Consider the following 23,940-nt stretch of genomic DNA (forward strand, 5'->3'; position numbering starts at 1 on the left):
TGTTTAGTCAAAAGGACTAAACACAAGGCGCAATATGTACTTTAGCCAAGAGGACACAGGCTTCTGGTCAATAATTAAAAGACTCAGCTGTGTGTTGGTTCTGTGAAATGGGAGGGGGGGGGGGGGGGGAAAAAAAAAACAAACAAAAAAAAAAAAGACATCAGGTTCCGTTTCATTGAATCATTTATTCTTTCCCATTTTAAGAACAATATGAAGTCCACCTAGCATTCAAGAATACCACAGAGTCCAAAAAGAGTCCTTCAGCCAGCTTGATTTCCCTTTGAACACTTAACATCTGCAAATGAAGGGATAACTATACAAGACAGAAGGGAAAAATAGATTCTTTTAATGTAAAAAGAACAGATAGTTTAATATAAATACAGGCTGTGAAGGAGCAGAATGACACTGTGCTGTTCCTTTAACATTCAGGATAAAAACATTGTAAACAATAAACCTGGCTCAATTGTATTGTGCATCACCAACAACTGATTTAAAAAAAAAAAAAAAAAAAAAAAAAAGCAGAAAATAAATCTAAATTATACACAGTGATATGAGCATTGAAATATAAATTAAATGTATACAGTAAACCAAACACCTGAGCCAAACCTTTAATTTACATAAATTGTGTTTACTAAAATTAAAATAAAACCTTCAAGTTTGGGTCACAGTTTTGAGTAAAAGATTCTGAGATATTCACAAGACTTGTGCAAAAATTAAAATTCTTAAATAATGCACATACCAACACTAAAAACAAAAGTAAAATAAATATTTACACTAGTGGTACATCTCTGGGTAAAATGGAGGAATAATATGCCACTTTTTAAAAAAAAAAAAAAAAAAAAAAAACAGAGAACCCTGAAGAAGTTTGCACCTGCTGCACAATCTTTCCCTCAATAGCAGCTCAGTTAAAAAAAATAATAAAAAAATTGTAAAAAAAATCATCCTGGGTGCTGGCTTGCAAACTCTGGCAATGCATGGCATTTCTGGAGTCAGGGGACGCCAGTGGAGCAACAAAGCTGTGGATACCAGGCCTCCTCTGAGGGAGTCTGTTGCCCTTTTACCACGGATGTGAACGCAGCTTCTTTCAGTGCAGTTGGGACGAGGATGAGGTCACTGCTGAGTTGCCGTTTGATTGGCCATAGCAAAATTCTGCTGGAGCACAACTAGAGAGGTACGGAGCTGTGGAGGAAAACATACAACCATGTTTGTGAAGAAGTTGTTTCTTGTTTTTATGTCAATGTAGAGACAAGTAGATATACATAGAGACAGGAAAGCCAGTCAATTGAGATGGGAAGATGGACCCAAGTACACAGTGACTCTAAAAACGATTGCAAAAAGACTTGAGACTGACCCTCCAGCAGAACAACACTAAACATATGGCCATTGAGAGCCAGGGAAGTTGATCTAAAAATTATTTTTAGATTTTATAACGATGAATCTGCCTACTTTTACAATGGGAAAATACATTTTGAAATATAAAAGCACTAAATTCTTCGAAGCTATGACTCATTTAAATTACTTTTAAAAAACCCTTGTACCATTGGTTTCCTTCTGTTGATATTCTATGCTGATGTTGCAAAACTGCTAAAACCATAACGTCGAATTCCCTTTAAAGATTAAAAACCATTTCTTACTTGGTTTTGTAAGTCACAATGGAGGGGCCAGAAAGGCTCTGGAGCATATTTATCTAGCAGAATGGCCTAGTCCAACTCCAGATCTAAATATAATTCAGAATCTGTTGCAAGATTTGAAAATGGAGGTTTACAGAGATTCACAATTAAATCTGACTGACCTTAAAGTAAAAAAAAAAAAATGCAGGAAAAGAAATGCCTTGGCTACTTTAGATTTGTTACCAACTACTGTGATTTCTGCACATGTTCCATTTAAAAACAAACCTTTACATTATTTCACTTTCAATTATAGTAAACACTTCTGTGTCAGTCTACCATCTAACATCTCAATGCAATTTGTGATTAGTTTATGTTACATTAGCAGTTAATTTCTTACTTGTTCTAGGAGAAGAATGGAGTCCTGCAGGACAGTTTTTAGCAGCTGCATGTCCTCATTGGTCCTGAACCCTGGCAATGGCTTGGGACCATGCTGTGATCCAAAGCTGCCAGAAAGAGACCATTATTTTCCTGCATGCAATAATGAGGTGCACTTACTGAATGCAAACTCGACAGCATGTAACTTTAGACGAGAGCTGATGCAACACCTGTTCAACCATATTCACTGAGACAGCATCTACATAGACTTATTAGTGCAGGGAACTGAGGTGAGCTGCTTATGCAGAAAAATAACGCTGATGTTTTCCTGCATAAGCATCACCTTCACAAGCAACACTTCTCAGTTTTAGTCAACTATTGATTGTCCAAATATCCACAGAAAAATGTCGATTGAAAGGCCGGCTATCCAACCTGGTTTCCATCCGCTGCCTGAGCCGATGCTTTGTCGTGAGGTACATGCGGTGAGCCGTGTCCTCCATGGCCCACAGCTTGAAAAACAAGCCCAGATTGAGCACCATCAGGATCAGCAGACTGAAACCAGGAAAAAACTGTTTATGTCACAAGAACAAAAGACTGTGGTATCAGATGATCGACGCAGACACAAAAGGTTGCAACATTCGCAGGTTTGACAAGAAGTGACTTTGCATGCTCGAGCTGGAAAGACACATATCCTCTCAAACAAAATAGAAAAATCACAATATTCAGCTGCCTTTTTGGCTTATCAACTTACATTACACTCATGCAAACAACTATCGCAGTAGTGCTCCATCTCTGCGGGCCTGTGGTATCCATGGGGCCTGCAAGAGAACAAGATTTAAATAGGCTTATTTTATTTTTTTAGCATACAGACATAAGCAGAATTTTGAATGAAGAAAACTTTGCACTGGTTTAATGCAACAGGATATGCTCTGCTAGGGACAGGAAACGTTTTGCAACAGAACCGTGACATAAATGTTGCCCCATTCTTCAGCTACAATGATTTTACATTTTTTTTCAAATTGGCTTCGCTCTTCAGAAACTGTATGCAAATGGCATCAGTTTGCCACCAACTTTGTCATGCAAAACACTACATGGTTATACCAACCTATATGGTAAAGAAAGTACAGTTGGGCAACTTTATTTTACGTCTTCAAGAAATATTTCAGTACCCATGTTTCCATCTCTGTGCTCAGGATCCTGTCCTGACTGCTTGCCGGGCTTCCCATGATCCAGTAGGGTCCGGCTGAACGTTCGCCTCCTCCTGCGGAGCCCAGCTTTTCCAGACTCTCCAACTGCTTGGTTTATCTCTGCCTCCTCTTCCAGCAGTTCAGCTTCTGTATCACCACGAAAAACATATAGAAAAGGAAAGTTGGCCTAAGAAGTTATTTAAAAAGAAGAACCACCTTGCTACCCACTGTATTGTGAGCTAGTTTCTTGTTCAAGTTTTTTTGCAGACTGTAGGCAAAATTCCCGTTAAACTACTTTGAATAACTATCCACAGATTCAAGAAGTTTTATCTGCAACTGTTAGGTTTTTTTATGTTCATAATCATTAGCTTCAGCCATCTTTTGCATGGATTCATAACATCAAACATACACTTGTTCACATTACAACCACAAACTTCATATAAGAATTCTATGACAAAGAGCAACACAAAGAGACTCATAACTGAAATGTAATAAAAATTGTGTCATGCATTAGTCATCCACATCAACTCGGATATGGATGGGGGGGGGGGGAAAGCAGAGCAACAAACTGCCTAGAAGTTAATCAATAAGTAAACAGCTGTAAATTACATGGGACACAGCAAACATGTACAAGAACGAATGAAAGGAATAAAACCTAATACAGGCAGCAACCGGCTTCAGATTGAGGCAGGACATCAGCAGTAAATATAGAGCAAGGGTTGCAAATCAAAAAGTTTAGATCAAATTGTATTAATGTGTTAAAATGGTTAAATCAAAGTCCAGACCCAAATCTAAATGAAAATAAAAAAATTAATGAAGACCGTAAGTGAACATGAATTTTCAATCTGAATCAGCTTGTGCAACTGAACACAAGAATTTTCAAAATAAAAAAATAAAAAACATCTTCCATCGACTATTAAGTACAGCTTTGTGTTGTTTTAGGCCGTTTTGCAACAAAATTACCAAAAAAAATGTCTGCATGTGAAAACCATGCCTCTCCCCTGCACCCCCATTCAGAGTGACACCATTTTGTGTTTATCTATTGCACAAAAACAAAGCCGAGATTGCACAGAACACTGTGTTGTTCCTATTGCCAGATCGTTTTTAATTCTCCATAGCGATATGACTAATTCACACACAATAAATGATAATGAAGGTTTGCCGCTCCAGCTTTGTGTGACGTGCATTCAGAGCAGCTGATAAGAGTGACTGCAATATCGGCCCTGATATTCTTTGCCCTTCCTGCAGACACAGCAGTAATATGATTCAGCAGTGCAGTGCTCTATGTGTGCTGGAAGAAACTGTTCTTATCAGATAAAACATAAAATAAATCAAAAAAAAAAGGACAAGCCCTTTTCTGCCTGTGGATCGTCCCAAAAAAACTCACCCAGTTGTCTAAAATAATCTTCAATGCCACTCCAGGAGTTTTTTGTAATGAAGGTTTTGATTAGACCAAATGTTGGTTTGCTGTACTTCACATCAGAGTACACCCTAACAAAACAAAACAAAAAGACTTTTAGTTCAAATCCACCAACATTTAAATAAATAGTCTGCACATTAATTAATTAATTCATCACCTTAGTCGACATTTCCGTTTGGAGACTCGTATGATATAGTAGCGGTTCTGTGTGTAGAAGTGATCATGGTAGGGGACGTCATGAGTGTGCACCACGGCATCCACCTGGTAATACTGACCCTCCCTGGATTCTTTGGACAGAGTCTGGCGAGGTAAATGAAGCTCAAATAAGTCAAACAAAAAACATGTTTACATGTCTAGTCAACTATTCACACGGACAGAACCACACCTGGTTCTCTGTGGCGGTGGAGAACTTCCCAATCAGGGGGTTATTGATGGTTATAGTGTAGCTCAAAGTCCGCTTGTTATTTCCTGAGTCGTCCTTCTGCCAAGCAGTGGAGCTCGGATCTGAAGACACAAAATGGGAAAATTTTATTAAAAAGCTTCCATGAGCACGTTTTAATACGGGAGAAATCGATGTAAGGTCCTACTCGTTATCCTGCGGATTTTCATAAACCTTTGAGTGAAGCTGGAGTCTGTGAAGAGCAGCTCAAACATTTTGCTTGCGCTCATGTGGAAAACCTTGTTGAGGTACAGTCGCCCCGGTTCCTCAGACTTGTCAATTCGATCCTCCACTGGTGGAGGCAAACACAAGAGCAACATAATGAACCGAAAAAAAACAAAAAAAAAAAAAAGAAAAGAAACAATCCAAATCCCCTTACCTTCTTCATTGGTGTCTGAGCCGCTTTGCTCCAACAAGTTCTCGTTGGCGTTGAGGTCGAGGGACTGAGTCGAACGCTTGGAGAGCCTTTCTGTGAGGTGTCGCTCCAATGGAAGAGTCGGACTTCGGTGTAGGGACGGGGAGTTACGAGACTCATCCTGCAGGAAATGAATAGCATTCTAAGAAGATCGTATGAGCAAAGACATTTTTGAGTAATGTAGGAAAAGAAGATGATACCGTGTTGGTTGTCCTTGGTGAGCTCATGGGTGAAGGCATCTCCTCTGGTTGAGGTGTGGAGCTCTGCAACGGAGCATGCTCCACCACTGGGAGACGGAGGCTGTTGGGCCGCTCCGGTCTCCCGAGACCTTCATCAGCGACACTGATTAACTTCTGCTGCAGGCTAAAAAAAAAAAAGATTAAAGTTGGCACCAAACCTTTCTGAAGAATCAACCTTCCTTTTTAGAACATACAGCCATGGTTATGTTTTCCATTTTATTTATTTAGCCATTCCCTTGTAAATTGTCAATAAAGATAAAAGCTATGCCTTCCCCAAAGAAAGTTCATGCTCATATTTGCCTCTTGTGGCATCTTATGTCACAGGGACATTATAAGATGAAGACTTGAATCAGAGACATAGGTCTTCTTTTCCCTCTTTGCAATCAAATGGTTGCTGGTTATTTTGCTCATTCGCCCTTTACGGGTTAAATTCAGAGTAACATACAGAATCGTACAAGTTAAATTTTTGAAGGCAATCGCCGCCATCTTCACTGTTTTTCTTCAGCTTTGCCATGACGAGTCAAACTGCCTTAAACATACGGTGCTAAACCGTGAACTACTGAGATGAAACTCGAATGCTTCAGAGTCCTGAAATCAGTGAAAGGTCACTGTAATATTAATATCAGTTGTGATGTCATCACACAGACACGCACAATGCAGGTTTATATATTTTGTGCTTTATGCATTTCTAATTTTTATCATTTTTTTAAATCTATAGCCCAAACTGTGTTTTAAAGGTCATCATTTGTTGGCCAGCCAAAGAAAGAATGAACCCCTGTGGTATCTTTAAAGTCAGGGGGGAAAAAGAAACACAAAACTTTCAAGGTCCCTAGGGCTGAGGCCAAGTTACCTGGTCTGCACCGTTGATTCTGTTAACACCTGTAAACTCTCCATCTCCTCATTGTTCAGGCCCAGATCATAGCCATAGTGCTGTTTGATCATCTGCCACAGCTCGGGGCACGTCAAAGTCTAAAATAAAGAAATAAACATCAATTAGAAGCATGCAGAGGTCTCCTCCTCCTGCATTCTCCTGGTACCAGAAGGCGAACACAAAAACAAGCAATTATGCAGCGGGTGTATAGCCTGGAGAACTCCATAAGGAATCATTTGCAGTCTTATCTCCATGGGTGACAACCTACAAACACAATCATCCGTCAACTAGGTCAGTCAGGTTGCATTACCGTGTTCTCACTGCAAAAGAAGCTCGAATTACCCAATATCTTTTTGGGAAAAAAAACAAAAACAAACTTCAAACGTGAGGAGCTAGAAATAGACAGATCTGCTCATTCAGCCCAATAAAGGAAAAAACAATTCCTTTATTTTAGCGTAGGCATTGAAAACAAGCACAAAGTTCCAGTAAACCGGTTCGTCAGGGTTCTCCTACCTGTCAGAGGACATATCCCCCTGCCGCTGTGCGCTCCGACGGGGTTCTGAAAGGCGTGTGACCTGAACGCACCAGCGCACATTCAGGAAGTCCGTAAAGACGCGCCGCCCAAACACCAGTTAGACATTTAATAGAAACCCTCCTCTTCTGCGCAGAGAGAGAAACCGAGATCCGAGCAGTAAGGCTTTGCCGTCGAGCTGCGACGAAGTCCGTTTAGTTGTCGATACAAATCTCGTGGCCACACCCAGATGGGGTCAATGAACTCGGGTTGTTACACAGGTGTTTACCTGATTGCAGTCCCCACACTGCGAGGGGGGGGACCGTTCAGGGAAGAAAAAAAAAAGGGCTGCAGCAGCAGAGATCAAATTAAAGGGCTGAAGTTCACTGTGAAAGCTGATCATAATATACCAAAGGAGGTCACGTGCAAAATGCCTTCTCTGTGCCGTTTATTCACAGCCGTGATACGCCTAATAAAATTAGGCACACTTATCAGTTACTTCCGTCATATTTTATTAATTATTTTTAGATCCCAACATTTTGTTCTGACAGCTTAGTTTTGATTCTGACCGACTTTCATGGAGCCGTATTGCATTTTACAGTGCCTTGAGAAGAGAAAAAAAAAAAACTTCACCGTGCATATTGGGCTGTCAAAAGTAGATTGAAGCTTGTGATAAAAAAAAAAAAAAAAAGACGTTGGGTTTCTTAAAAAAAAAAAGTTTGGTTTTTCAATGCATTTTTTTTATAAAAAATATAAAATAAAATCCGTCTTATTTACTGTAATACATACAGTAAATATTTATTACAGTAATAAATATTACAGTAATAAATACAGTATTACTGTATTTGTTTTCAGAAAACAGATTTTTTTTTCTGAAAACATCCGTTTTCTGAATCAGATCTGAGTCTAGGGCTCAGAGTTCCACATGTTTCCATTCACCCCCATCTATCACACCAAGTTTCTACCCGAGACCACCTCTTAAAAGTACTTTAGCTAATATGCAGTTGCAGTTTTTGTACAAATTGTGGTTTTTAAGTGCAGAAGTAAACATGTCTATTTTGGGGGAACGAGATAGACCTGCTTTCCCATGTTACTTTAATCAATAACCCAGCCAAAGGTGAAAGCCTATGATCCTGTGGGTTCATTTTGAACTACATCCATGACTTCCATGAGTAAACTTCAAACCTTACCTCAACATGTAGGACAGTAAACAAAAACTCAGTTTTGTTGAACTAGTGCGAAAACCTTCCAGTTTGTCACAGATAACAGATTTCTGTATCTGCGTACCGATATTTGCCTTCTAACTGGACATACTGGTCCTCAGGAAGGAGATTGGACGGTAGAAAATTGACTGCAAATGAGTAGCAGTCATTCCTCCTATTGGAGCCCGACTGTCCTCTGAAGAGTCTTACCTTGTCCATCAGACTGTTCTGCCATATGCGGAAAACACTCTGATAGCTTTTCTCTCTTGCCGAGAAGGAAGCGAAGAAATACTGTGGATGAATGATGAACAACATTTACAATATATTTAAAATTATGTTCTGTTTTATATAAAGAAGGTCTAAATCAGGTCTTTTTTTTTTTTGCTCAAATACCTTCTCGGTACATGTGCAGATCTGGATGGCATTGGGGATCAGTCGAGCCGTTTTCTCTCTGGACATTGTGGTTATATCTTTGAGAGACAGTATAATCTGTAAATGCATATTAAATAAAGAAATGTTATGAAAACCTGCGAGTGCTTTGATAAGTGAAGAGTAACTTGACCCATTTTAGAATCATGACGTTTCCTGCAAGTGTAACTAATGCATACCATCATTTCTTGCTGGAATGGTCAGACTCTCTCAGTCTGACCAAAAACCAATTTTATTTACCAAGAGGAAACATTGGCTTTGTATAAACATATCTTAAAATATGTAAACCAAAAACAATATTCCTCATTTTCAAGGTGTTTTATAAAACCAGAATGTTCTAGAACAACAAAAAAACATTTTCTTTGCCTTATTCTGCTTTTATTTGCTACGTATTCTCCCCAAAATCAAGTTATTCTATAACCATTTCCTCATATTAGGGTAATGTGGATTGTAACAAACAGCTGATCAGATTAACACAAGCAAATATAGATAACGGTGACCTTTGACCCAAATGAGATGGTACCTCAGACAGAGGGAATTTTAAAAAAGCCTACATGACACAATAATACCCATTTTGTTATTTCAATGGAACTGAAACAGAGACATGCCCCAATACGAGTTACTGTAAGCGCTTTATATTTTGAAGATCAAAGCAGATTTACATTGCGACCAACTCAACCACAGCACCTTTGATTCAGATTCAGAAAGCATGCAGCAAGCAACAGGCCCCGTCAAAATTTCTTCTGTATTTTCCTATATTTTAAGACTTTTACCATCTCCGATTTGACCCTACAAGTCAAATTAAACAACTACAATTCCACAACTTCCTCATCACTGAGCAATCCCATGATTTGTCCACAACAGTAACCCTCAACATGGATCGACTCCAACTTTCCCTTATAAGCACAGGACCCATGTAAATTCAACATTTATTTATTCCTCCCCATTTGTCAGTATATAGATGTGCCATTTATTAAAATATTGGCTTTCCCCCTCCCCCAGACATGATACTAAAGATCAGAATATTTGGTTGTTAAATAACTCAGTTTTCTCATTTGCGAGTTAGTGTTGATTTGCTACAAATTCAAACAATTGGTTAAATAACATCCACAAGTCACGAATCCACATTTTTAAAGAGCTGATGTCCAGATATTAAGAAAGCAAGTCAGGCTTGGAGACCAGATGTATTCAGTCTTCTGAAACCATTGCTCTAATAAACTATGTTGATTAGCAAATGTGACCCTATGAATCTGTACAGATGATCTGTGGGGCAGGTATTCTCTGCTTTGGTTCAACTTTATCAGATAAAGTCTAATAAATAAACTAAAATAGAACTCTTTGTCTGTACTTTCTGTTATTACATTTATCATAATTTAATTATCAAATCATTTTTAAAGAAACTAACCTGCTCTTTTTAATTAATTATGTTAGAACGCAAGATGTTTTCCATTGTACCAGCTGTTTTTCACATGTTCAAAAAAAAAAGAAAAAAAAAAGAATGCATTTGTAAATTTCTTTTTATGGATAAGAACAACAACATTGGCGATCATTATTGAGAGTCAAGACTCATTTCCGGTTCCTCGTCCTATCCCCCCTCGGTCTTATTACCTTTGTTCCACGAAACACATAACTGTAGAAACAGATCCAGTTCTCTGAGAGGTAGAGGCGTCCCTGAAGGAGGATGTCCCGGTGGAGGGCACAGGGATAGTCTGAAAAGAAAACATACAGCAGAGACCCAGTACGGACAAATAAGAACACCTGAAGTTTTATTTTAAAACTTTCAGCTTTATCTCAGGAACTTATTTTAAGACGTTGTGGAATTAGCAGCTCAAATATTTGCAAATCTATCCAAAACTTGAGAATTAAAGTTTTTTCCCCCCCACCAAAATTAGCCCCTAAATATGATTTTTTTTTTTAAAATAATACCCCCCACCCCATCCTGAACTTACCTAAAATGAGTATTTCCGAGTCAGGCAGCTCCTTGAACAGCCTCTTAAACTCCTCCACCCTCTGTTTGTAGCTTGGCAGAGGAGACTGAGGCACAGCGAGACATGGGCCCAGAGCATCGGAGCTCTGTTGTGGGAAATGGGAAGATTACAGGTTCAAATAAATTTAAAACTCAAAGTTTCAGAACATTTCTTCTGCGTCTGTGTATGAAATGGATGATGCAGTTGAAAATAGTGCAATACTGCATCCGAACCACTAGATGGCAGTGAAAGATCTTCTTTGCATGTATAATATTGTTAGTTTATTATTCTAAGCAACCTTTGTCCTCATGATTAAAGTCAATCTGAGGAGGAGTCATGTGTAACGATTTTGAAGATTTTCAGGTCCATGCTTCAGGTTCTTGTTTGTTTGAAATTTTCCTTACATCTTCATCCGAGCTCAACTGGACGTCCAGCAGGGATCCCGTTTCATCCGTGATATCGTCACTGCCCACTCCTGACCGGTTGGAAAGCTGGTCCATCAGCTCTGCTGGGCTGCTTAGAACAGAAATATCCAGGTTTACACTTAAAGACAATACAGTAACAGAATGGAAAGCTATAAAAATAGTCAAGAATAGACCATTCAAATCCCCAAGACATGTCAATGTTTCACATAAAACTGGTGTACAAGATTTTTACTCTGAATGGTTCCTCTATACAACATTACAATACGTATGAAACAAGTTTCCCCCTTTACTGTGGATGTTTCACCACTCGGTTGCCTTTATAAACAAAAACAAGACCAAAATAATTTGGCTTTTTAGACAAGAATTTAAAATAATTATAATATTGAACTGACAAACTTTTTAGATGGTGAAGGCACCCTTGGTTTCAACTGGAGAACTGATTAAATCGGTGGCACAAATGAACATTTCTGTGAGCAGCTCTTTTCAGCCACAAATTGAGATCCGGCCTAAGTCATGATTCTCCAGCAAACTATATCAAAATATTGTCCATTATTGGGTGATTTTTACTCATCCATTTTATTTAGCATAAATGCACGTTTCCTTCTACTTATACACCTATTCAACATAAAGGGATCCTAACGCTCCGTTAACTGCATGTGCATTAAACCAATATAAACCTTGATAGGGTGCAAATAAATATATACTTTACGCGATTCTTCCGTTCCCCCCCTCCCCACACCTTCTAATGACACCCTGAGCAACTGCCCAACAAAACCTCCCTGGGTTAAGGCCTTTGTATTAATTTTATGCAAGTAGTTGACAACTAATGAAAACCCAAAATTCAGTTTGAGAAAATTCTAATACAAAATAATCCACTCAACTCTGTAATCTGAAGCGCCTGATCTTACGTTTCAATGAGAAACATTAAAGTTCGACTGATCAAAATAAGTTTGTCTTCAAAAGTGCCAAAGCGGTCAGGAAATCTAAATTTTAAAGGTCAAGAGGAAAAATCGTAATGCGCCAGAGCTATTCAAAGAAGCTACAGAAGTCAGTATCATTCAAACAAAAACTGGTTTGTCTGGAGATCTATACATAGGACGGGTTTAATTCCGCTTCTGAATAAACAACTTCATCACCTTTCCACACCACAGCAAAGTTAAACCCAACAAATCAGAGTCAAAATACAAAGCAGCCGTTTTCTCCGATAACAGCCATCATCAGCTGATCTGTAGGCATGTCAATCAAGATAAAAGTCGCCCGCCGTTCCCCTTCACCTCTAAGTGCCTACTTGTGGGTTATTCACGCCAGACCTGCATCCATCGGTCACTTACCTAACACGGAGAGGACCCAGGGTTCCGGTTCTGTCTGGCCGAGGTTTCAAAAGTAGATTTGTTTGGTTCTGAAACCTCTGAGGTTGAGTCAAATGTGCTCCTCCTTCTGCTTGCCGCTTCAGCAGGTGCGTCTCATCCAGCCGGGAGAGGAAGAAACGCCTTGTGGGAGTTGACGTCTCGCTGATGACGCTTTAAATCAGCTAGTTGGGATCCAAACCTTTTATTAACTAGTCCTCTAGGAAAGCAGGGTGATTGCTATATAACCAGGTGTTTGTGGTTTCGGAAATTATGCCCAATTTTAAGAGCAAGTCAGAGTTGATTTAAGTGATTTCTTAAAAAATAATTTGGAAATTACAGACATCCGTGTTTGTATTTAAAAATCTAATTGCAGTACACACCTTAAGTTGATCTGATTTAATTATGAATAGAATCAGCTCTATGTTTAAAAAAAAAAAGTCTTTGCTTTGCTGCTGCCATAGAGTTGACGTTCCAGTCATGCAGAAATACCAGTTTAACTGCATAGATACACACAATGAGGTTGAACAAAACACTCAACACCTTTTTTTTTTCCCCACAATGATTTAATTCTTTGAGAGTATTATGATGAAACAGTTGGACTTTCACGCAGCAAAGTACACAGCACTACACAGCCTGAAATACAACCATAAAAACGTCAACAAAATTAAAAAAAAAAAATAATACAGCAGCAAAAACAACAGAAGAAATGCTGGCAATAAATAGACTGATCTTCTTAAATTTATATTCAATACTCTTCTGTACAGATGGTCTGAATTACAACACATTAACTGAAAATATCTTCAGGAAAAGCAACACAGCTACACAGAAATCATGTAAACAAAACAAAAAAAAGGAACGCACACATATTTAACACATTCACATACGCGCGCACACACACACACATAGTCGGTGACCATGCAGAGGATCCAGAGTACGCCTGTATGAGGCGACAAATAATGAATACAGTACATCTTTCTCTTTTTTCCCCCTCCACAATAAGTCTCACACACGCGCACACACACACACACTCGCACGTTCACCCACAGAGGATCACAGGGGAAGCACACGATGTCTGGGAATACACGGAGGTGGAATGTGCTCAGCGGTGGAGGAGTAGAGATGGAAAGACTGGAAGGGCAGCGTGAGCCTATTCCTCCAACGTGCGGAAGGCGTTCTGCATGTCCTCCAAAAGCTGCGCGTACTCAGCCTTAATCTTGGTCTCGCCGTCCTTAACCGGGTCCTGCAAACACACGCACACACACACACACAGAAATCCAATCAAACAGTGAGAATTAGGGCTCAAATAAATTTCAATCTAGTAGCTACAATCTCTCTGTTTTACATTCACTTTCAAATGAAAACCCTCGAATTGATTTAATCGAATTTTTGGTTTTTGATTATTTAATTTTTGGGAAATCTGGAATTTTTTATTTTTTTTTTCCCACCAATGCTGTCCTTGGGTTTCCATAGTTCAGAGTGATGTCACCACACTCAATGCCAACCATCTTGTTTGACAAACATGTTTTACAGCTTGTATTTATCTGGACTTTGAATTCAGGCCAACTCTTTGATGCAGAATTAGACCGAAATTAGATTTTTTTTCTAATTACAAAAATAAAGTCAAAATATTAAAATATTACAAGAATACAGTTGTGATATTAGGAGAAAGAAGCAGTAATTTTACGAGACACCAATAACGAAAAATAAACTGAGGAATGTTGAGAATCTACATTAGTTATTCTTTGGTATAAGTCTTATAGATAATGCTTAATCTTTCACACATGACCATCAAATTATTATCAGTAGGAGGAGGACTTTTAAATGAACACGCAAAAAAACTGTGTCTATTTCAAAGAAAGAGCAACATGAACTGACGTGGTCATGTCAAATCCGGATAAACCATTTTTCTCATTAAAATAAATTCCTTCTGGTAATTTAAAGTGTTTTTTTTTATGGTAAAATTCCATATTTTGCTAATACTATGACCATATTCTCCTTAAAACAAACATTCTCGTAGCCCAGCCATAATATACTGTAATTCATCTCACAGACCGAATGATTGAAATAAAAGCCATTTAAAAAATATATATTTTATGTCATTTGTAATTTCTTTTTTAGAAAATAAAAAAACAAAAAAAAAACAAAACCAGATCTATTAAATTCAGATATTGTATCCGGTATGAAATAAAAAATAAATAAATAGAAATTTGAGATTTTATGTTTAGTCCTTATTGTCCAGCCCTATTCGAACATTCACTTTAAATATATGCAACACCCATAAACCTTCACAGCGAACCCAAATTCACCTTGAACTTCATGGAGCTAATCTTGTAGAGGATTTCTCCCATGTGCTCCCTGATCATGGCCCAGGTGATCTTGTTGTCGCTCTGGGCTGTGGTCTCCACCGCATGCCGGGCCATGTCATAAAAAGCTATCGTGTTGGACAGAATGCCCACCGTCTTGTAGAAGGGGCAGAACCTGAGGAAGTAAATTATTATTATTATTTATAATGGTTCTTTTACAGTGTGATAAAGGCAGTGCCAAGTAGACAATTCCCCCAGGGTGGTGTTTTACCTGTCATATGGGGTGTAACCGTTCTGCTGAAGGAAGTCATCTTTAAGCAGTTTGGCCACTTCTAGAGTGATTTTATCAGTTTCTGCCAATGAAGCCTATCAAAAGGAAATTCATCTTTAATTCATAGTGAACGGCACATAATTTAGGTGCTTCGACAAGCAAAAGCGGAATATATTTTGTGGACTTACCTTTCCGACAAGCTGCACAATCTCAGCCAGGTCTTCTTCCTCCTGCAGGATCTCCTTTGCTTTGGTACGCAGCGGAACGAACTCTGGGAAGTGCTTGTCGTAATATTCGTCCAGGGCGCGAGTGTATTTACTGTAGCTGATCAGCCAGTTGACGGAGGGGAAGTGCTTCCTCTGAGCCAGCTTCTTATCCAGACCCCAGAACACCTGAGGAGGGGGATGACCCACGTACTCGGTGAAGCATCTACCACTGATAGAGCGGGTGCGTTTGAGAAGATGGACAGAAGGACGAGAGCGTTACTGCTTACCTGCACAATACCAAGCGTGGCTGAAGTAACGGGATCAGAGAAATCGCCACCAGGGGGTGATACACTGAGAACAGAGCAAACGATTTATTAAACTACTATCTTCCACAACAAATAGGGATGATGTCCATACTTTCCCATACTTTCATCTACTTCTCAGAATGCCCAGCATTTTTATGTTAATTTCAAAGTTTAAAAAGAAACCTTCCATGACGAATTTATGGCAGGTATGTAAAAAGCAGAGTTTGAATCTAATATCAGCACAAAATAAAGATGGAGAGACTGAAGACAGATAGAAATAAAGGACGCAGGGAAGAAAGTGAACTAGGACACAATGAAGGAATGATGGAAGTAAGGACAAAACAATGGACAGTAGAAAGGATGCAAGACCCTAGGACAGAAAAAAGGGAGGTAGCCAATATGCAAATTAAGATGTGGGACACAACTAAGGAAGAAAAGAAAAAGAAATAATGACAAGTGTTGAACTATATAAGGAAAGGAAGGACACACGGAAACAAAGGATGCAAGTTATAAGGAAAGTAGAAAGGACACAAGAAAGACAATTAGGCAAAAAGGTAGAAATAGAAATAAGCCATCAGGAAGATGGATGTATATAAGTAAGGAAGACAAGAAGAGTGGTAAAAGAAAGAACACAAGATACAGGGAAAGGAATGAAAGCAAGGGCATGAGAGTGTGAAGACTGACAGAACAAAAAACAAAGAAAAAAAGGCCATGAATAAGGCAGAGTAGATTAGAACAGAATAGAGTATTGGATGGGGAATAATGTGTGGAAATACAAATATAAATTTTGCATTTACATCCATAGACCTGAAAAATACTTTCATTTCAATTCCATGCTCTTGCAGATTGTATAGGAAACTTTGTCTCCTTCTAGTGACGCAAAGTTGTACTCACGCTCCAACAATACTGACGCTGCCCTCCCTCTCCGGGTTGCCCAGACACTTTACTCTTCCTGCACGCTCGTAGAAGGAGGCGAGTCGGGCGCCCAGGTAGGCCGGATATCCACTGTCTGAGGGTGGAAACAGAGGTTACAGCTGCATGCTGAGAATTGCCCTACTTTTCTTCTATTCAGGTTCAAATACTGAAATGGAACGGTGCAACGCTCCACTCTCTGCTTAATCTAACAAGCTATTCATAAATCAAAAGCAAAAAGCGTGAGGAGTAAACTCCGCAAAGAGACCGAAAGTGCAGCAGCTGCAGCTGATAAATTTACATGGCTGACTCTTTAGGGAAAGATCCACCACATGCTTCGTTTGAGAAGTTAAATATGGGGAAGTGAAAACTAGAATTTCATAATTTCATTGACAGAGGTCTGTTTCACAGTAACAGATTTTTAGCTGGTGGTTCTCATATTAAACACTACAACACATTGTGATAGTGGAAATGTTCCTTCCTTTAACAGACACAAAATGCCAGAATTATGTCTTTTAGCAAAACTAAGCTAGTTATCTGCATAGAAGGTGATTTTTAGTCCACCTTAGTCCAGAACGAACTCTGATGCTTTACATTTGTGTTGCTTTTGAACGTTTGCGTGGATTTTTGTGCCTAACCACATTAAGAGAGCTGGTAAGTCTCCAAACTTACCAGCAGGCATTTCTGCCAAACGTCCAGAAATCTCCCTAAGAGCCTCGGCCCAACGTGAGGTGGAGTCGGCCATCATGCTCACGTTGTATCCCATGTCCCTGAAGTACTCGGACAACGTGATTCCTGCAGAAACAGATTAATTATGTGCTCAAAAGTAACAAAAACAAAACAAAACAAAAAAATAGTCATTGTGCAATTGCTCCCAGCGTTTAGGGTGCCTTGCATAAATATCCAAGCCTGTTGTTGCCATAATGCAGCCACAAACTTTAGTGTGTTTTAATGAAACCAACACAAAATAGTCGGTCTGTGGTTTCCACTTTTAAATTGCTGTCATAATTTTAAAGTGGAACAAAACACTAGTTTTTAAATAGTATTTAAGTTCAGTGTCTGCTGAGTCCCTTGATATTATTACAACCGTTTGTCCATTAATGGTCTCAACAACCTTCTTTTTTGTGTTACTCTCTTCCACATAAAGCAGTAAGACAAGTTCAAAATAGGTACGGATAATCTTGCGGTGCACAGTATGAATTGGTGACGCAGTGTTGTTGTAGGCTTCACCTGTGTAGATGGAGGCCTCTCTGGCAGCTACAGGCATGTTGGAGGTGTTGGCCACCAGCGCCGTTCTCTTCATGATGCTCTCCGTCTTTCCATCCACCTCCATCGTTAGCTGATGATCAGACAATACTGTCAGTTCCATCGAGCATTAAGCTAACTTGCTTTCAAAAAGACATCTTGATAAAACCCCTGGAATCACCTCGGGGAAGTCTCGCAGTACTTCTGACATCTCGTTACCGCGCTCCCCGCAGCCTACGTAGATGATGACGTCGCTGTTGGAATACTTGGACAGAGACTGAGAGATGACGGTTTTTCCACAGCCAAAAGCTCCGGGGATGGCTGTGGTTCCTCCTTGCACGCATCTTCATACAGGAAGAGAAGAGTTGGATTAAGAGAACATCTTCAGAACACCTTCAATCCTTTGAGAGAGGACGCGAAGCTTACGGGAAAAGGGCGTCCAGCACCCTCTGTCCGGTCAGCAGTGGGTGATTGGCAGGTAGCTTCTCTGTGACAGGCCTGACCTGTCTGACAGGCCACACCTGCACCATGGTAAACTTCTCCTTCACACCCTCAAACTCCAGCTCCATCACCACATCCTGATAGAAAAGGGACAGAAAGTTAACCCAAAGCGAGGCCCAACGGATGCGAGGTGAAGAGCTGATTTGCCGAACTTACAGAGATGTCATAGTTTCCAGGTGGAGCCACATAGGTCACAGTGCCTCTGTTCTTGGGAGGAAGCATGATTTTGTGCTTGATAAGAGAGTTCTCATAGACCATGCCGTAGATGTCCCCTCCTGTGATATGACTCCCAACCTGATGTTAAGACAAGGGAAGATCAATACAGAACAGATACCTCATTTAAAGGATCTCAAGACGACAGACATACTCGCAGGCTCTTGCCGGGAGAAAACTCCCACTTCAGGTCTCGGTTGAGGGCGCCGATGTTGACTCCTCTGGGGATGTAGATGCTCTGTGTGAGGTCATTGATGTCCTTTAAGGGTCGCTGAATACCATCAAAGATGGAGCCCATTATACCTGGACCCAACTCGACGGAGAGGGGCTTTCCTGTTCGCAGCACAGGGTCTCCCACCGACACGCCAGCTGAATTTTCACTCAGAAAAACCCACCAGTGGTAAGAATGAACATCTGTGTCCAAAATAAAGTCTTTGACACAATCGTGCAACCTTTAAATATTGCTGCACGATATGGCTTAAAAATAACATCTCTCATTAGTTCATACCAGATCCAATTTTAATCATTTTTTTCTCGCTTTCTTTATATGAACAAAAAAAAAAAAAATCAAAAAGTGTCTTTTATTTCAATAAAAAAGAATTATGTATTAACCTAGCCCTAATTCTCTGTTGTTGAGTTAACAGGAATTCAACGTTCAAATAAATAGAACCTGTAAAACACGCTTGTCAAACAAAATTGCAGCCTTGGGGGTGTTAATATCACTGTGAACAATGGAAATCCACAGAATACATAGGTGACAAACATCCTAGTTTCCCAGGAATGAAATTGTCAAACACCAACAATTTGATTAATCAACATAGGCAAAGAGTAAGGATACACGTCTCCTCGTAGACCTGGATGGTGGCCATGTCTCCCTCCAGCCTGATGATCTCCCCCACCAGCTCACTGTGACCGACACGAACCAGCTCATACATGGCTGCTCCTGCCATGGCCGTGGCCGTCACCACTGAAATGCAATCAAGAGAAAAATATTATCTTTATAACTAAAAGAAATCAGACAAGTGCCTCAACTCTGGAGGAGCAGCGGCGATCAAAAGTTTTACGTAGGGAAATTTGTGTATACAATAACTTTTGGTTTTGCTTTTAGCAAATGTGGAGTGACAGAAAGAAAGTAATAAAAGGTTTGCTCTCTGGAGAACACAAGAGATATTTAAGCTTTTTGGACTGCACTCGATAGAGGCTGCAACTCAAATGTGACTAAATCTTTCTTTATAAATGAATCTGTGTATATGTGAGCCCATGGTGGCCGACCTGGTCCAGAGACGCCATGAACATATCCAAACTGGCTCTCTCGCTCCTCATCCCTGATCTTGGGCAGCTTGGACATGTCCATCTTCACTGGTTAGTATCCCGAGACCTGACCAGAATAGACAACAGGAGAGAAAAAAAACACATAAAAATGAATTACAAATCTATTGATTAAATTCATTCTGCCAAAACAAAAACAGATGCTGACCGTCAGAGAACTACAGTAATAAAATCATCCATCATCTGAGTACAATAACATTCAAAACAGTACATATATTTAAAATAGAGCTATTAAGAGTCTCTTTTCACATTTGTATCATTTCCAAAATTCCATAGACAACATTAATGGTTAAATCCTTTGCTGCACAAACTGTACAGCAAAGCAGCAGCAGCAGCAGCCCAAGCTGTCAGCAGTCGTGACAAAACCCATCCCCCAATGCAGCCGACTCCAGTTACCTTCAGATTTACAACAAACTAATGCATGAATTAGTCCGTCTCAAAGCAAGTAGGCATTACAAGAAAGTGCAATTTTCTGCATCCAATGGCTGATGCTCTCCCTGTGTCCTTTTATGCCCTTCTTACTGATGTACACATCTATCTTCCTGCTTACGCCTGGCTGCTCCAACCATCTGGGCATGAGTAAAGCAGCGCCACCAAAAGGCCAGCGGAAGTACTGCAAGAATCAAACCAAGGGAGACGCTCTGTTTCTCTGATTTCTAGTAGAAATAAACTGCACAACAAAATAAAAACTTACATCCAACGATGCTAATCAGCTAAGTTTTACATTTGGTCTAGCTTAAACTGAAATGGAGCCCATTAACAGAGTCGATCTATGTTGAAAATATTTCTACCAGTATTCCAACAAATACTGTACGAGAGAGCCTCTGCTTAAATAGAAAAACAATGCAAACATACAGTATTAAATCATCTGATTTCTTCATTTATTTTTTCGACTGCATGACTGGTTTAGAGCACAAAAGAAGAGAAAACACAGCAGTTGGATGAGCATATTCAAACAGAAGACTGACAAGGCAGCTGCTTAATGCATTTAGGCATCTTTACGAGCTCAGGTTAAAATGGAGCGTCGGAAAGGGGAAGAAATGAGACTGATAACAGCATGATTATTGGTGCCAGGAGAGCTGGTCCGAGTATTTCAGAGACTGCTTTTCACACTGAACTATCTCTCGGGCATCCACAGAATGGCATGCAAGACAGAGATAAACAAATCAGTTGCATGACGGTTACTTCCAGGAAGATAATGTGCCACATCACAGAGATGATTTATTGGACATGAAAATAATTTAACTGTCTGGTCAGATTTTAATCAAGCAGAGCAACTTTGGGATGTGGTGAAATGGGAGATTTGGATTACTAAATGTGGAGGAATTGTGTGACGTTGCCATGTCAATATGGACCAAAAAGACAAAACATTTTCAGCAGTTCTGAAGGCAAAAAGGGATCAAATATGATACTAGCAAAGAACAGAAAAAAGAAAAAAAACGACCAGTGACTGTATATTTTAGTAAATTTATATTGGTGCATTCAGGAAGACATGATACTCATTCCCGTCAGAGCCCTAAAGACACACTGTACAAATAAAGTATTTCGTTGTAAATGTAGATCTACATTTAAAATAGTATTAAAGTCTCTATTGAAGGACCTTTTGGCCACATTTACATTACGTGGCATATAGCCTTGTCGCAAACCTTGTAATAACCTTTTTATAGTGGCTGTCATTCAACTCACCAGTCTTTACAAATGAATTACAAATTCTGAATTATAAATGCCGATAAAACAACACTAGTCAAACCATTTTCTCATAAACTTTAGACATACGATCTATGAAACAAGACTTCAACCTTCACTTGATCATATGATTCTGGCACATGACTGGCTTCCCACTCTCTTTTAAGGAAGTGGAAAATGAGCATAGTGTCAGACTGGGAAGTACATTTTTTTAGCTGTGGGGAAACTCCTGACAACACTTGATCTACACAAAATGATCATTATCCACAATGAGATGGATAAACAATAATTGTCTGTGACAAGAGGAAAATGTCTCCTGTTGTCCAATTTTGTATTTGGAAAAAGGGGCCCTCTTGTTAAAAAGGCAGAGATAAAGTATAGATCGTATTTTCTGTCTCAAGGCAAGAGACAGGGACAAAATAAGCTCATGTTTGTTACATATATGCGTGATAGTCACGCAGAACATTTTAACATGGTGATGTTACGTGCAAAACCCTGTAAGATAGCTAACTCCGATGATCCATGATTTCATTATATCAAACCAGACTCCTGTGTAAACAGCAGAGATGTTAATGCTTAGAAAAATAGTGTCAATCTGATGCTTTAGATCGAGATCGAGTTTAGATTTGAGCTTTGAATCTGACTACAGGGATGTCGGACAGGTTTCCTCGAAATGACTGTCTATATTTATTTGCACTGCAGGGAGCGGATATAATCCAGTCGTGAAATCAAAAATAAGAATGTCTCTGAAATGAACTTGGTTCGTTACATTAAAACCAACGTTAACTAGAATGTAACTATAATTTAGTATCATATTAAATAATAAGACGCCTCTGTCGGCCTGGTTCAGAAAAAACTGCTACCCCTATCGTTTTGTAGCTACAAAGCTAAGCGGTTTCATTTTAACACCCGAGCACAACAAACCTTATTTGTTACAAATAACAAAACCACTGAAGCCAGTATAAATATATAGATTTTGTTACCGTCTGATCGTGAAGTGGTCGTTAAATGTCTTGACTCGAAGGAAAAAAGCTGGCTACTGTGGTGCGTGACGGCAGGCTGAGGTCAGCTGACTTCATTCACTCGCCTTTTAGTTTTTTTAACTATAAGGCCCTGGTAACTACCGCCATTTTGGATCCACCCCCATGCAAGTGATGGGAATTACGTATCTTTTTTGAGATCCAGGTTATTTGGTTCAACTTACAACCAAGGCCGGATATTTTGGTATCTACGCGCTTTTTCATTCACTAATGCTTTTAGATGCTTTGATTGAACAAAGTTGTATCTTTTATTTGTAATTTTTTACACAAAAAAACATATATTATTGAGAGAAAAACCCAGTTCCTTAGACGGGATCTGGCTACAATTGTTCATTTTATGAACTGAAACACCAAGTCGAATCAGCCATGAACGGCACAGGGCCAACGCTCTTCAAACGGTGAGCGACTGTGGAAGTTCATTTCTGCACATAATAAAATTATGAGTTTAAAACATACATATAGCATTCAAACACATTATTAAGATGCACTAAGTTCATTAAAAATTATACTATCGATTTTAAACTTAGATTTTAAGCTCAGAATTATGATATACAGAGTTTAAAAAAAGACGAAATTAGTATTGACAATTTTGACATTCAGTCACTAGTTTGGGGTTTGAAATCATTTAGATTTTCAAAGTTATGAAAATCAGTTTGATTTTCAACTCATAATTTCAATTTATGACGTAATATTGTTATATATTGTGATTATTATGAGACTAAAATCTTAAAGTTTCAAGTCATTTAAACGAGACCCAGTCCTAATTCTGTTTTACAAAATTAAACTGACAACTAAATATATAAAAAAAGCACATTTCTGTGTGCATTTATTATAATTGCTTCATACATTGGCTTGGCAAGTCTGGTGGTATAATTTGCAACAAAAAAAATAAATAAATAAACAAAAATTTTCCGATGTAATTAAGTGCCCCTATACTACAGGAATATATCTCTTCACTAAATCGGAAATCAAATTTCATTATTACTAATTTTTGTGTCTGTGCTACACGTTTTTCAATTAGTAGATAGCAGTCATTGCTAGCTTAAAAGTTACACCAAAACAATTTGATTTTCAAATAGAATAAGATATCTTAAGTTTTGTGTGTGGAGTTTACTTTATGTGAGACACTTTAATTTGCATTAACATAATAATTAGCAGCAGTTTGTTTCATAAGCCAAATTGTGTCTTAATACTTTCTGCTTTTCAAGCGAGACTTTACGATTAAAAAGGCGGTTTTCATTTAACTTTGATTATTTTACCCTCATCTTAGACTCGCAGGTTGGTTTTACACACAAATCTTAAATTTACGAAGATGACAGCTCTAGATTTCATCTTTCCCATAAATAACTAGTAATTCTTAATGTTATCATATAGTTTGGCTTATCGTTGTTTAATTATACTATCTCCTTCAGAACGGAACACAGCCTAACAGGCTAAATTCAGGACAAATTTTTCTAGTGACGTTAGGGGTTCAGGGTTGACAGTCTGCC

The 23,940-nt window shown here is 39.0% G+C and overlaps 2 protein-coding genes across 4 annotated transcripts; both read right to left on the reverse strand.

Annotated features, from left to right (window-relative positions):
- Window positions 1–165: 165 nt before the first annotated feature.
- gramd1c (GRAM domain containing 1c) lies at window positions 166–12,806 on the reverse strand. 2 transcript variants are annotated; one of them, XM_008396322.3, is made up of 18 exons: window positions 12,422–12,806; window positions 11,070–11,178; window positions 10,648–10,771; window positions 10,307–10,407; window positions 8,663–8,758; window positions 8,480–8,560; window positions 6,536–6,654; window positions 5,647–5,809; window positions 5,411–5,567; window positions 5,180–5,323; window positions 4,978–5,096; window positions 4,750–4,892; window positions 4,560–4,663; window positions 3,155–3,319; window positions 2,737–2,803; window positions 2,418–2,537; window positions 2,008–2,113; window positions 166–1,179 (listed from the first exon to the last, which is right to left on the reverse strand). In XM_008396322.3, exons 2-18 carry the CDS (start codon window positions 11,163–11,165, stop codon window positions 1,111–1,113), a joined length of 1,974 nt encoding a protein of 657 aa, XP_008394544.1. In that variant the 5' UTR covers window positions 11,166–11,178; window positions 12,422–12,806; the 3' UTR covers window positions 166–1,110. The 2 variants fall into 2 exon arrangements, with proteins under 2 accessions (XP_008394544.1, XP_008394543.1); XM_008396321.3 differs by having other exon boundaries at window positions 11,070–11,181.
- Window positions 12,807–12,980: 174 nt separating this feature from the next.
- atp6v1ab (ATPase H+ transporting V1 subunit Ab) lies at window positions 12,981–22,544 on the reverse strand. Of its 2 annotated transcripts, none has more exons than XM_008396319.3 (15): window positions 22,394–22,544; window positions 19,668–19,773; window positions 19,234–19,362; window positions 18,550–18,764; window positions 18,339–18,476; window positions 18,108–18,259; window positions 17,863–18,025; window positions 17,667–17,775; window positions 17,109–17,231; window positions 16,419–16,533; window positions 15,507–15,570; window positions 15,202–15,405; window positions 15,014–15,108; window positions 14,746–14,917; window positions 12,981–13,679 (listed from the first exon to the last, which is right to left on the reverse strand). In XM_008396319.3, the coding sequence occupies exons 2-15, from the start codon at window positions 19,747–19,749 to the stop codon at window positions 13,587–13,589; spliced, it is 1,854 nt and encodes a 617-aa protein (XP_008394541.1). In that variant the 5' UTR covers window positions 19,750–19,773; window positions 22,394–22,544; the 3' UTR covers window positions 12,981–13,586. The 2 variants fall into 2 exon arrangements, with proteins under 2 accessions (XP_008394541.1, XP_008394542.1); XM_008396320.3 differs by lacking the exon at window positions 22,394–22,544 and adding an exon at window positions 20,121–20,295.
- Between the last annotated feature and the right edge of the window lie 1,396 nt (window positions 22,545–23,940).

The sequence above is a fragment of the Poecilia reticulata genome, chromosome 20, assembly GCF_904066995.2.
Source record: "Poecilia reticulata chromosome 20, P_reticulata-male-v2, whole genome shotgun sequence".
In the NCBI taxonomy this organism is placed as follows: domain Eukaryota; kingdom Metazoa; phylum Chordata; class Actinopteri; order Cyprinodontiformes; family Poeciliidae; genus Poecilia; species Poecilia reticulata.